The following is a 14,811-nucleotide window of genomic DNA, read 5'->3' on the forward strand; positions in this document are numbered from 1 at the left end:
AGATCCACCCCAAGATTTCTCCCCAGGCTGCAGGAAGTTCTGCAAACTCCCCCTGCCTCCCCTCCCCCTCACTCCCCTGCTTTCTGCACCCATTGCTCCTCAGCTGCAGTGGGAGGGGATCACTGTACAGAGAGATGCTCTCCCATCTGCCCAACCCCTGTGCATCCAGACCCCCTCATACCCAGATCCTTCCGCCAAGCCTCACTCCCCCCGCCACACCCAGAATCCCTCCGCCAAGCCCCTTTCCTCCTGTAGCTAGACCACCCTGACGAGCCACCAGCACCCTGATCCCCATCCCACTAAGCCTCAACCAGCTGCCCCTGGATCTCCACCCCACTGAGCCCCACTCCCCTAGCATCTGGATCCCCCCCACACTGAACCTCCCACACCCAGACCCCCCTGCTGAGCTCTGTTGCACCCAGATGCCCCCCACACCCAGATCCCCCAATGAGCTGCCCGAACCCAGATTGCCCCACACAGAACCCTCTCAACCCACACCTGGATCCCTCCACACTTGGTCCTGGCTTGCTGAGCCTGCCTGCCCAACCTGGTGCACCTGGCACAGAGGGGCAGGGCTCTGGGGTGTTTCTGGTCCTTTCACTGTGTCAGGGTTGGGTGCAGCCTCACCAATGAGTCCATGTCCTGGGGGAGTTGCAGAGTGGTCTCCCGTCTCTGTGCAGCCAGTGCCCTGTGCTCCCCAGTGCCATGCTGGAGCCTCCACATTTATTTGACAAAAAAAAAAAATTCAGAATTTTGCAGAATTTAAAAATACTGTGTGCAGAATTTTTAATTTTTTGGCACAGAATGCCCTCAGTAGTAAAGGCTTGTGCTTAACTGGATGTCATCTCCTTGTTGCCACCAGCTTCTTAGCTACTTGCACACCCTCACTTATGCCAGCCCTTACTTTGTGTTACAGGTTAACATTAGGTGTGTGTCGTGTTTTCCCCCTACCCCATCCCTCTGCATCTCTGAGTCCCTTTGAAACGTTCCTCTGTACTTTTAGACCCTTATCTGCTGAGCACTCACAGAAATATCAGGGCCCCCAAGGAAACAGTATATCTGCCAGTTTGTATGATTCAACTCAGGGTCAGCACTTAGCTTGATACCACAACACCGAGATAAACTTCTTGTTGTTTTCACTGTAAATATATTATCAAAGATTCAGGAGATAGTGAATAAGGATAATGGAAACAACAGGTCACCTAGAAAGCATGCTATGATTGTTTTATTAGGGACTAAACTTAACAGGCTAACCTCCTGACTAAAGAAGTTTATCTTCCCACCAAAGTCCTCTGTAGGGTTTTCAGCCCAGGCTGGTTGAGATCCCATTTTCATTAATGTAAATGCACTGCCTGTGTACTTCCTAGTTGTAGGATGATGGAGTGTCGTCTTTGTTGTCCAAATCTTTGAAGTGTATTGCAAGTAAAGGTTCTCTTTCCTCTCTGTGTCCTTCCTTGTTGACTTCACATCTCTCTGACTTTGCATGTAAATGTACATCCATTGTGTTAGCTTACAATGCTTAATTTAGATGCTGACAGAGAGACAGGTGAATAAACCTCCTTTCTCTAAGCAAAAAAACCTGTTTCTCCACTTCTGCTGTGACAGAGTCTAAGAGCATATTTTCAGTATGCTTACATTATTCCTGGGGGAATTCTGCGCCACTGCACATGCACCGAATTTATGTCCCCTGGCAGATTTCTTTGTTTCCCCGCAGAAAAATGACTTTCTGACAGGGAAGCAAAGGGAAGCAACAAGAGCAGTCCTGCAACCCTCCCCAGCAATATGTTTCGGGTGTCCAGGGAAGCTGGCAGAGAGGTAAATCACTATGGGGAAGAGGGTGGGACTGGGTAAGAGCCGGCTGGTGGCTCCAACCGTGGGCCGGGCTCAGGTGCTAGTCCCAGCTGGGCTGGGGAGGATGAGACTTCCTCTTCCCTTGCACGGCATCTGGGCCAGGTCAAACACACCCCAGATTTCTCCCCCAGCTGCAGGAAGCTCTGAAAACTCCCTCCTCTCTCCTACTTCATGCACGCATCACTCCTCAGCTGCAGGGGGAGGGATCCCTGTACAGGGAGCTGCTCCCCCATTCTGCCCAACCGCCATGCATCCAGATGCCCTCATACTCCTACCCTCCCACCAAGCCCCACACACTCAGAACCCTCCCTGATGAGTCCCACTCCCCCTACACCTGGACCACCCCGTCTAGCCACCCACACCCGGATCCCCATCCCACTGAGCCCCACTCCCCCACATCTGGACCCCCCACTGAGTCCTCCACACCCACATCTCCCTGCCAAGCATTATCCCCCACACATCCAGACTCCACCGTGCTGAGCCCCAACAGCCTTCATCTGGAACCCCCTGCAGAGTCCCATTACATTGCACCCAGACCCCCCCATCAAGCCCCTGTGCATCCAGGTTCTTCCCGCACCTGGATCCCCCATTGAGCCATCTGTACCCAGATTGCCCCACACAGAACCCTCTCAACCCACACCTGGGTCCCCCAACACTAAGACCCTCCACACTTGGATCCTGCTTGCTGAGCTTGCCTGCTCACACTTGGTGCACCTGGTGCAGAGGGCCAGGGCCCTGGAGTGTTTCTGAGGCAGGCCCAGTCCTTGCGCTGTGCCAGGGTTGGGTGCAGCCTAACTTTTGAGTCTGTGTCCCCGGGGGCGGGGTAATGGGGTAGAGAGCTGCACAGTGATGTCCCACATCTGTGCAGCCAGTGGCCTGTGCTTCCCAATGCCGTGCTGGAGCCTCCACATTTATTTGACAAATAAAATTTGCAGAATTTTTAATTTTTTGCTGCAGAATGCCCCCCAGGAGTAATACATAATTCCATATGTGGTATCTGTACATACATTTTCCAACGGTATTAACAGCCACCATCATGACCCTAGCTTTCATTTATGACCTCACATGACATTCTTTGGTGAACCAGAATCAGGATATTCTTGTAACCCAGTTGGCATTAAGGGGTTCTTGGGTCACAGGCCCCAATCCTGCAATGATATCCATGCAAGCCCAATTGTGGTTGGCTAGCTAACATCTAATTAACAGTGTTAAAAATTGCACTGGTGTCCAATGAGACACTGTTTCCAGGGCTCCCAGTGTTGCTAATATAGAAGTAGCGGGGAACATTTCTAAAAATGTTGTTAGGATAGATGGAAACACTGTTTCTTCTGCAAGAAATGATGTTAAAGAGCAGAGAATGCAGAAAAATGCTTTTCTATGAGTAATAGTGATGCTCTCAACTCTTGAAGGGAAAATACTGAAGAGGGGATGCATGAGGGGAGGGGCAGCATCAGCCACCCCACCAGATTTGATGCTTGGCTTGTACTGAGCATGCTCGCATGGACTGAGCATGCTCAGTAATGCTGCTGAAGCTGCTGCCCTCACTCCCCCCTCCCCTCCCCCCATTGGCAGGCATGGGTCACCTCTTGTCTTGACAGGTAAGTAAAGGAGGAGCTGCTTTTCAGTTATGTTGATTTTAGACTTGTAATTTTCTGTCATACCTTCAGAGGGCACTTTAGACTCATAAAATTCAGTTTTTGCAGTAATTCCATCTAGCCTTGTCTGCCTACATGTGGCTGTAGCTAAGTTGTTTTTATTCTCCTCCACTTATGCTGTGTTCTTAAATCTTCCAGTTTATGCTAAGGGAGAAGTTGAGGTGAATAAAATATCTTCAAATAAGTTGAAGACTTAAAAAAAAAATGCCTTAAAGGATTGGAGATCTTTCTGCTCCATCTATGGGTAAATAGTCTCCTAAGTGATTCTTATGATTATCTACTGTTAGTATTCTGGGAGCATACCAATAATGGTAACAGCATTCCAATACCAAGATTTAGAAGGAGATGGTGGGACAAAGCTGTTAAATAGCTGTACTCTAATTATGTCAAAATTGCCACAGCAGAACTGAGGCTCGGTCTGCACTTAAAAGTTAGGTCGACATAGCTAAATTGATCAGGGATGTGAAAAAACCCACATGACCAACGTAGCTATGCTGACCTAACCCCACTGTAGACGCAGCTATGTCAACGGAAGAATAGGTTGTGTCTATGCTAATGGATTATTCTGGTGTAGTCACTGTAGTGTAGATGCAGCTTGATTGTGGTAAAGGATAGAGCTGACCCTGTTAATCCAAACAGTAAGAGAAACATAGGCTATTTGTAAAAGCTTAGTAAATCATGTGGAGGGAAGCCTTAAAAACGATGATTTTTTTAAATTGAAAGACACTATTTCATTCACACCCTTCTGTATAAGGTGTACTACAGTTGAACAAATGGCCTTTCAGCACTTTGCTTTATCTTCCTAGCATTAATCGGAGTATGCTCAGACCCTCTGAAAGCAATGAACACAAATAAGCAAAAATTTTGGCAGGAATTCCTGTTTCTTAATATAGTGACAAAAATGAGAGACAAACATACAGTAATTCACTTGTAATGGAAAAAATGCATCACTTCTGCAACAGGCTTAACGAACAAGATATGAATGTAGTAGATATGATTCCAAGGAGAACCAGTCAACACTTAAATTGTACTCTAGATTCACACCTGTCACCAGAAGCCCTAAAATGTATTATTCATACAGGATTGTTCTGTAGGTCCTGGGGCCAATGTACTGTACTTGGCCTACCAATAATAAACATATTGGACTACAAATACCATTGATTACTTAAGAATAAAATTAAGATACAATTTAGGTAGTTCTCATTTGTATATGTTATAGTAACATTATCAATCCTATGTATTTTGGTCTGTTGCAACATATTTTGGGTCTGTGTGCAGAGAAGTGGAGTACATATGTTCAGCATGCTTGGGGACACCTTTCCATTCTGTTCCCATGTACATACACTGATGTAAATACCTCACTGCAGTGAGCAGACAATGTAAGATGTGAGGAAGGCAGTTTCTTTATTCTAATAAATACCATAAGTACAAGTTATGTACTCCGCGGCAAACTTGACCCAACTTCTGTGGTATTCAGTACAGTACACTGGAAATTTTCTTGGCAATCTCAGATAAATGAAAAATGTGAGGAATGTAGGAAAAATGACTCAGGGCTGGTCTATTTTACTGCTCAAGTTGATATAACTTATGTCGCTCAGGGGAGTGAAAATGACAACCCCCTGAGTGACATAAGTTATATTGACTTAAAGTGGTGTTCACACTGGGCTGTGCCGGCGGGAGACGCTCTCCCACTGACATAGTTTCCGCCTCTTGTGAAGGCGGAGTAATTATTCCGGTGGGAGAGTGCTCTCCCATCAGCATAGTGCATCTTCACCAGATGCACTATAGTGACAATGTAGTGTGATAGCATAGACTTGTCATAATACAATCAGTGCAGTGTCCCCTTTGTTAGTTTATTTGATGTTGCATTCATTTTCTTCTATGTTTCTCTTTAATATTCATATGCTGCAGTACTTTGATTTGAAAATGTGTAACTATATTAGAGAAGTTAAGGACAAAGCTGGAGGTCTTGGCAGTGCAGGGATTATTTGGAGCTTTAGTACCCAAGAAGTAATAGAAAGTGGTCTGGGTTTTTGAGATGAGCATTTTGCTGGAGGTTTGTGCTGCAGTGCTCAGAAGTGAAATAGTGAAGTACTGATGTTGTCATCATTCGGTTTCAGAATTAACACTCTTATTAAAGTTAACAGAGTCAGTTTATACTTAGAACTATTGGTTCATGCTATTTGCAGGCTCAGGAAGAAACTGAATCCGCTAAACTCAGCTGATGTTTAGAAGATCATCCTGCAACTATGAAAACTTAAATTCTGGGGCATACTTCTGCAGCAAGTTGGGGGTTCTGCAGGAAATTCTGCAGTTGTGGGATTGAGAATACATGAGGCTCCCATGGATTATGCAGTTAAGAATAAGAAAATACATAATTGCCAAATGGATAATGTTGAAGATACCCTGAGAAACTAGACACATAGGCCAGACCATTCAGATTTCCATGTTCATCCCATGGGTCTTCCATCCTCTGGAAATTTAGCTATTTCCAAAATTGGAATTTCTGAAACCCGGTTTTCTACTAAGGCAAACTAACTTGCAGGTGGTTTTTTGAACATTTAACCCAGTGTTCTGTAAAGGGTGTGCTCTGTCTTACACCCTCCTCTCCTTTGGGTGGGCATATGATAGATTATCCAAGGATGCACACAGACTTCTCAATTGTTATCCAAAGTTTGATTTAATTTTTAAAACTGTTTAGCTGGTATGGTTGCAAAGAAAACTTCCAAAATGTGACATGAGTGTAACCCATACAGCAATGTCTGCCTGAGTTTGCAGAGACCGTGAAATCATGTCTCTGAGAGGTATGAACTGCTGTTTTGAAGTGCTGGATCATCAGTACTCTGTCCTTTCTTTTCCTTTTAGCGTTTTGCCCCCCCCAAAAAAAACTTAGTTCACAAGCCAAAGTTTGGGGATGTTTCATAACTCAGTAGTTTATGTATTATTTTCTTTTTGTAATTTGATTCCTTTAATTTATTTAAAGATTTTTTTTTGTAGATGGCAATAGATCAGAATGGGCTGTCAAACTCTGCCTCCAGCTAGGAATTATGCCCATCTGCATCTGGCTTTACAGAGCTGTAAACTCTCTCCCGAAGTGTGATTTAATCAAAAAATATCTCTGTGGATATTGGCAAGGAATTATATGTGATGCAGACTTCAGTGAATTCCACTGATGAGACTAGTGGTTTAAGATCACAGAGGAGAATGACATTGAAGCTTTGGAAACAGCAGTGGATGGCTATGGTAATGTTTTGTGTGACAATACCACCGGTTTTAAAGCTTTGAGTTAAAGTGCAAGCTTGAATTTAAAAAATAATCGCTAGTAGGACTCTACAGTGAGTAGAACAGAAGAGAAGCGCTTCCAAATGGATGCCAAGTTCCTGGGACTTCATTGACTTGATTTTGTTGTGAAATGTGGTACGACACTTCTAATTCCTAGGAAGAACAGTTGAATAATGACCCATGTCCTACTTGTTGAAGTTCAGACTTTTGATCTGAGGAGTAAAGTTCTGAAGTTGTTGTATAGGCTTGAGATCCATTTTCAGGGTTTTTCTCAGGAATCCTATTTTATCTACATCAAAAGCCCTTCGTGGCCTTTGATCAAATTGGAAGGGTGAATAAAAACTTGAGTATCCTACCAAGGTAAAACTTGATTTGGGAGGTCGTAACAACCCTGTGTTTTGGGGTTTTTTTTCCCCTTCCAAGGTTACAGTGGTTTGAAGTAGGGCTGTGAAACGATTAAAAAAAATTAATCGCAATTATTCACGCAATTAAAAAATTGCAATTAATCGCACTGTTAGACAATAATATAATACCATTTATTCAAATATTTTGAAAGTTTTCTACATTTTAATATTGATTTCAGCTACAACACAGAACACTGTACAGTGCTCACTTTTTATATAATTTTTATTACAAATATTTGTGCTGTAAAAACAAAAGAAATAGTATTTTTTCAATTCACCTCATTCTGGTACTGTAATGCAATCTCTTTATCATGAAAGTTGAACTTACAAATGTAGAATTAGGTAAAAAAAAACCAAAAAACCAGTTTTATTTTTGAATGCAATCTAAAACTTTAGAACAGTGGTGGGCAACCTGCGGCCCATGTGCTGCACACGGCCCATCGGGGTAATCCACTAGTGCTCTGACAGACAGTTTGTTTTACATTTGCATGACCGCCTGCAGCTCCCAGTGGCCGTGGTTTGCCGTTCTCGGCCAATGGGAGCTGTGGGAAGCGGCGGCCAGCACATCCCTGCGGCCCGCGCCACTTCTTGCAACTACCATTGGCTGGGAACGGCAAACTGAGGCCACTGGGAGCTACAGGCGGCCCACCAGCAGATTACTCTGATAGGCCAGGTACGGGCCGCAGGTTGCCCACCAGTGCTTTAGAGCTTGCAAGTCCATTCAGTCCTACTTCTTTTTCAGCAAGTCACTCAGAAAAACAAGTTTGTTTATACATGCAGGAGATAATGCTGCCCTCTTCTGGTTTACAGTGTCACCTGAAAGTGAGAACAGATGTTTTCATGGCACTGTTGTAGCTGGCGTTGCAAGATATTTATGTACCAGATGTGCTAAAGATTCATATATCTCTTCATGCCTCAACCACCATTCCAGAGGGCATGCATCCATGCTGATGATGGGATCTGCTCGATAATGATCCAAAGCAGTGCAGATCGACGCATGTTCAGTTTCATCATCTGAGTCAGATGCCACCAGCAGAAAGCTGATTTTCTATTTTGGTGGTTTGGGTTTTGTAGTTTCCGCATCGGAGTGTTGCTCTCAAGACTTCTGATAGTATGCTTCACACCTCATTCCTCTCAGATTTTGGAAGGCACTTCAGATTCTTAAACCTTGGGTCGACTCCTGTAGCTATCTTTAGAAATCTCACATTAGTACCTTTGCATTTTGTCAAAACTGCAGTGAAATCTGCATGAACAGCATGCGCTGAGTCATCATCCAAGACTGTTGTAACATGAAATATATGGCAGAATGCGGGTAAAACAGAGCAGGAGACATACAATTCTCCCCCAGTAGTTTAGTCTAAATTTGTGAGTAACGCTTTTTTTTAAACAAGTGTCATCCGCATGGAAGCCTGTCCTCTGGAATGGTGCCAACGCATGAAAGGACATACAAATGTTTAGCATATATGGCACGTAAATACCATGCAATGCCGGCTACAAAAGTGCCATGCGAATGCCTGTTCTCACTTTCAGGTGATCTTGTAAATAAGAAGAGGGAAGCCATATCTCCTGTAAATGTAAACAAACTTGTTTGTCTTATCCATTGGCTGAATAAGAAGTAGGACTGAGTGGACTTTGTTTTGTTTTTGAGTGCACTTACATAACAAAAAAAAATCTACATTTGTAAGTTGTACTTTCACAATAAAGAGATTGCATTATGGTACTTGTATGAGGTGAAATGAAAAATATGATTTCTTTTGTTTATCATTTTTGCAGTGCAAATATTTGTAGTAAAAATAATAATATAAAGTAAGCACTGTACACTTTGTATTCTATGTTGTAATTTTAAATCAACATATTTGAAAATGTATAAAAATCAAATATTTAGTAAATTTCAATTGGTATTCTGTTTAACAGTGTGATTAAACCTGCAATTAATCATGATTAATTTTTTTTGAGTCAATTGTATGAGTTAGCTGCGATTAATCGACAGCCCTAGTTTGAAGACTTTGCCAGTCAGGTCTTACCTGGACTAGGATTTAGAAGTGTGATGCTAGAATACTAAACTGGTTAGTTAAACCACTGATGTGAAGCGGTGTATACTTTAATATGTTCTAAGCCTAGAGTTAGACTTGCTTTTAGGCTTTAATTCTGCCAGTTTAGCACATGTTAAAGATGGTGTGCCTTAGTCTTCTAATGACATTCTTAACATCACACATCTATCCTAGTCTAGACAAGGCCTCTGTGAATTCTGCCTTTTTGGGTTTGTTCTTGAATGTGGAAAAACTTCTAATTTGTAAATATAGATTTCCATTCTGTTCAGTGGGAAATGTTTTTAGCAGAGTATTTTACAAGCTAGTTGGTGTCGTCTGTAGATAGTAAATTTTCAAGAGCATTATTATTATTATTATTTATTATTATTATTATTTTTAAAAAGACAGTTCAAAGGTTTCCATTTTTATAAAAGATTGGACTGGTTAGGCAGTGTTTTAGTTTCTTTCTGTTGTGAACTTTGTTTACTTGTGTTATAGGAATTTTTATAGGGGGAGGATTGCTGTCAGCCATGTAGACTGAAATCCTGCTCCTGCAGATTAGTTTGTATAGTTCTATTAATCAAAGATGTTGACTAATCCAGTTTTGAAAAATTCATCGCTTAAACAATATACTTTAAGTGTACACACTATCTTTTCACAAACTGCCGGCTGTTAGTCATAAACTTTCTCCAGTATTAAATAAGGAAATTTTACAAGCTTGAGTTACACACACTTGTTTCACAACAGCCTCTCAAAGTAATTACAGTAGTGTCTGGCCAGGCATTGTGGATCCTTTAGGGAAAATTATGCAGTTTTCATCTTTCTGTTAAAATTCCATTCTACAAAAATCTAAAGTATAAAATTACCTGAGTAGTATGTTTCTTGCTTAAAATGTACCCAGGCCTGCTTAATATCTTCAACAGAATGTCTCAACTGATAACTCCTACACAAACTACTGTAGGACTATTAATAAGTTTGCCTAATTCAGTTGAAGCATTGTTTACTAATCTGCATCAAAACCATTTTTCCTGATATAGTTGGATGTGACCTAACAGAGTGAAAACACTGAGGCCCTGATCCTGGAAAAACTTTAAGCATGAGTAGGCTCATTAACTTTAGTGGTATTAATCTTATGAGCATAAGTCTTTGGAGGAATGGGGCGCAAGTCAGGAACCTGATTAAATAATGTTTATAGTTTTCAATATGTACTGAGAATTAGAGGACTTGAGCAGGAAGAGCTTATTTCTGCTTAAATGTATGTCTTGGTGTTTCAACTTTCCTTGCATAGGGTGTTTTTTTTACTGTTGTAGCCTTTCTGAAACATTAAAACAAAGCTGATAGATAAAGCTTGCCAGATCCTTTCAGTAATGTGCTTTTTCTAGGTATGTTGTTAGTGATGGTAAATATACTATCACATGTTTCCATACCAAAATAGTACATATGAACCAAATGTCATACTGAGATTGCCACAGTCTAGACAGTGGTCAGGTTCCTTTTGTAAAATAGTAGGTGCAAGACACATCCATGGGATTTATGGGAAGTCATCAAAATGAAAAATCCTGCAACAGAGCTGTCCAAATTTCAGTGTATACGTTTTCTGTGAAATGTAAGACTCCAAAAAGAAGGAAAATGGCCATTCCATATCAACTCAAACAGTCAAGAGACATAATCATCCCTCTAAACTCAGGGCAAAACTCCATAACTTCAGCTGGAGTTTTGCCTACGTAAGGAGTACTGAATAGGGCACTGGGCTACTAAAACACTTAATTAGCACAAACTAGATAATTCAGGGTAAGTTCTCATGGTTCAGGTTCTTCTGTGTCTTAGGCAGGAAAATTAGTTGCAGTCTGTTGCCTCAATTTCCACCTTGGGAATGGAAATTCATCCCTTAGTATAGGAAATAAACCCATCCAAAACATTTCCATCTGCCAAGAAAGAAAGAACTTTCAAATTTATCTTCTATATAATTATCACTCATGTTATATTGCATTAAAAATAAATGACAAAGAAACTTGCCTTTATACCAGTTGATATTATAAAGAAGCAAAGAATATGCAGTCAGTTGCAGTAGTTATGTAACTAACATTCATACAAAATGAAATGCACCACAGAGTTTGGATTTTATCTGTTTTGCAAGCTCTGTGGTAAAATCACAGAACGGCTACTTTAAGTCACTGGAGCTGTTAGCTAAGAGCTAGCTTATGCTAAACCACTTGAAAGCATTTTGTACATATTCCCTAGTCTTGCTACCATATGGACTAGAATGGGGTTTTATATTGCACCCTGAATGGGCCACTAATCCTAAGCTCCTTCCTATTTCTGTCCCCGAAGAGCAAACCTGATCTTTCCTTTTTAGTATTGAATATTTGTCAAGGCTCTAATATTTTAATGTTGGGTAAAATGCAGCATCAGTTGCTAATACTGCCCAGCATATCTATGCAGTATTGTAGTGCAAATGAATGAGCTACAGCAGGAATATACAGCACCTGTGTTGTCAAGGTCAGTTTGTGGCTGGCACTGTAAATTTCTCTGTCAAAAAAAGGGAAAATATTTGGTAGTAATCTCAAAAGGAAGCTTTGGTTTATTTGTTTTGGTTGGGAGGACCGTAGTTCCAGATAACTTATGTGGATCATGCATGCTTTGTAAATTACTGAGTGGTCAATTGTAAATGGAACAGATGTTGTTCAGATGAACATTCCTGTCAAAACACTTATTTCTACTGATCTTTATTATGTAACTTATATCTATATTTTGAAGTGTAATGTGGGGAAATGAGGCATGAGTCTATCAATTTGGGCTCAACCAGTTTTCACCTTTCTTTATTTTCAGGCAGAATCATTATGACTTAGAGTTTCTCATCATACATATATCTGACAGATAATAAAACAGACAAGATAGAACAGGAAGGGGCCCAAGTTTCCAAATTCCAGAGTACCAGGAAGCTCTTCTACACGTCATGATGGTTGCCTCCGTTTCTGCACCAGTATTCTCCAACTTGGACCCTTGTTCCCTTGCTTTTGTATACCTTTCCATGTCACATATTCATTAACCTTTCCTCCAGTCAACTTTATTTATCATTATACATACACCCAAACTTTCATAATTTGTTTTTTCATTCTCCATTTTGTGTCGTTATAAATTGTTAACATAACATCAATAGAACTCAACATTAAACTAATAAAACCTAGCCTTTATTGTCAGCAATTTTCTTCATATTTTAATATCATAACTCAGTATACCTGGGTCACCCTAAAATATTCATTAACATACCCTTTATTTTTTGAGTAGAAAAGTTTTGGAGAACATGCTCTAAAATCCTCATGTTCTTATCTTTTCCATACATAGGTTTCCAGGGAACTTTTTGCTCAAAGTTTAGCGCTATGCTTATTAAATCATTTATAAAGTCTTATCAGTAATTTTGCCTCTTTGCATTTTGAGGTGCTTTATTCAGTTTAGATCCTAGGTGTTTAACTGTTCCCCCACAAAGGCAAAAGCAGATATCTACAAACTCCCAAGGAGTGAGACTGCAGGACCTCTGCTCAAGAGTTGACTGTATAAGAGAATTCCATTGGGGTGGCTAATCTTGATCTGTCTCTTTCTTACAGAATGTGAAGTATTACCAGGGCATCCGTGCTGCTGTAAACAGGGTGAAAGAAAGGGGTGAGAAAGCAATTGTCCTAGACATTGGGACTGGCACAGGACTCCTGTCCATGATGGCAGTTACAGCAGGTGCAGACTTCTGCTATGCCATTGAGGTGAGCAATTCTTCGTTGACCATGCATATACCTGCTGTTCAAGAGGTGGAAGTGGCACAACTTCTAGTATGCAGGTAGGAGTATATGCGTAATATGGCTTTTAGAGCCGCAGTCCAGTTGTTCCCTCTACAAAATGAGTAGTGTGTGTGCATTAGCCATTGTGTGTCATGTTGTCTGAAGGTAGCTTTTATAATATAACTTATAGGGGTGTGGGTGGAGGAGGTAAACCATATTGAAAGAGCCCTTATGAGAACTTACAGAAATTTGTTTTAATTTTCTCAGGATGGACAGTTTTTTTCTAAACTTGACAGAAAAATCTTAATTAGTATTGTTTGAAATTAGGTTTTTTGAACTGTTTTCTGTATTCCTTGTGCCTGATACGTTGCATGGAGGAGTTAATGAATGTTCAGAAAAATGCTAATACTCTCAAACCACATTGTGGCTTTTCTTAAGTTTCATTTTCTCTTGGACCAGGAGTTCTCAAGCTTTTTCATTTTGTGCAACACATCTTAATAGAGAGACTGCTATATGTACCATTTCCCCATTTATTTGTGATTGCATAGAACGCAAGAATGGCCACACTGGGTCAGACCAATGGTCGATCTAGCCCAGTATTCAGTCTTCCAACGGTGGCCAGTGCCAGATGTTTCAGAAGGAATGAACAGAACAGGGCAATTATCCAGTGATCCATCCCCAGTCATACAGTCCCAGCTTCTGGCAGTCAGAAGTTTATGGACATCCAGAGCACGGGGTTGTGTTCCTGACCATCTTTGCTAATAGCCATTGATGGACCTATCCTCCATGAACTTATCTAATTCTTTTTTGAATGCAGTTATACTTCTGGCCTTCACAACATCTTCTGACAACGAGTTCTACAGGTTGACTGTGTTTTGTGAGAAGTATGTTCTTATATTTGTTTTAAATGCTGCCTATTAATTTCATTGAGTGACCCCTGATTCTCATGTTTTGTGAACCAATAAACACTTCCTTATTCATTTTCTCCACACTATTCATGATTTTATGGACCTCTGTCATATTCTCCCTTAATCATCATCTTTCCAAACTGAAAAGTCTGTCTTTTTAATAGCCTTAATCATTTTTGTTGCCCTTCTCTGTACCTTTACCAATTCTAATAAATCTTTTTTGAGATGCAGTGACCAGAACTGCATCAGTATTCAAAGTGTGGGCATGCCATGGATTTATATAGAGGCTCAAACTAAATGTATAGTCCAAAATAAAAAACAAACCTCAAGAGGACCAAAAAGTGCCACCATGGCTAAACGAAGTAAAAGAGGCGGTTAGAGACAAAAAGACCTCCTCTAAAAGTTGGAAGTCAAATGCTTCTGACCACCTGACCAGGATGGTGATAGTGACTGCAAAATGCTCAGGGAGATTAGAGAGCTTATAAAAATAAATAATGGAGGATTTCAACTATCCACATATTGACTGAGTACGTCACCTCAGGATGGGATGCATAGATAAAGTTTCTTGACACCTTCAATGACTGATTCTTGGAGCAACTAGTCCTGGAACCTATAAGAGGAGAAGCAATTCTTGATTTAGTCCTGAGTGGAGCACAGGTTCTGGTCCAAGAGATGAATATAGCTGGACTGCTTGGTAACAGGGACCACAATATAATTAAATTTAACATCCGTGTGGCGGGGAAAACACCACAGCAGCCCAACACTGTCACATTTAATTTCAGAAAGGGGAACCACACAAAAATGAGGAAGTTTAGTTAAACAGAAATTAAAAGATACAGTCCCAAAAGTGAAATCCCTGCAAGGTGCATGGAAACTCTTTATAGACACCATAATAGAGGCTCAACTTAAAT

General features: G+C 41.1%; 1 protein-coding gene across 7 annotated transcripts in view; it reads left to right on the forward strand.

The window, feature by feature from the left end:
* The window catches only part of PRMT7 (protein arginine methyltransferase 7), a 50,125-nt gene that overhangs the window by 5,291 nt on the left and 30,023 nt on the right, over positions 1-14,811 (forward strand). For all 7 annotated transcript variants that reach the window (XM_078848093.1, XM_078848095.1, XM_078848096.1 and 4 more), the window contains exon 4: positions 12,828-12,977. In XM_078848093.1, coding sequence (XP_078704219.1) covers positions 12,828-12,977 — 150 coding nt within the window. The remainder of the gene's footprint in view (positions 1-12,827; positions 12,978-14,811) is intronic.

The sequence above is a fragment of the Lepidochelys kempii genome, chromosome 12 (genome assembly GCF_965140285.1).
Source record: "Lepidochelys kempii isolate rLepKem1 chromosome 12, rLepKem1.hap1, whole genome shotgun sequence".
NCBI classification, from domain to species: Eukaryota; Metazoa; Chordata; order Testudines; family Cheloniidae; genus Lepidochelys; species Lepidochelys kempii.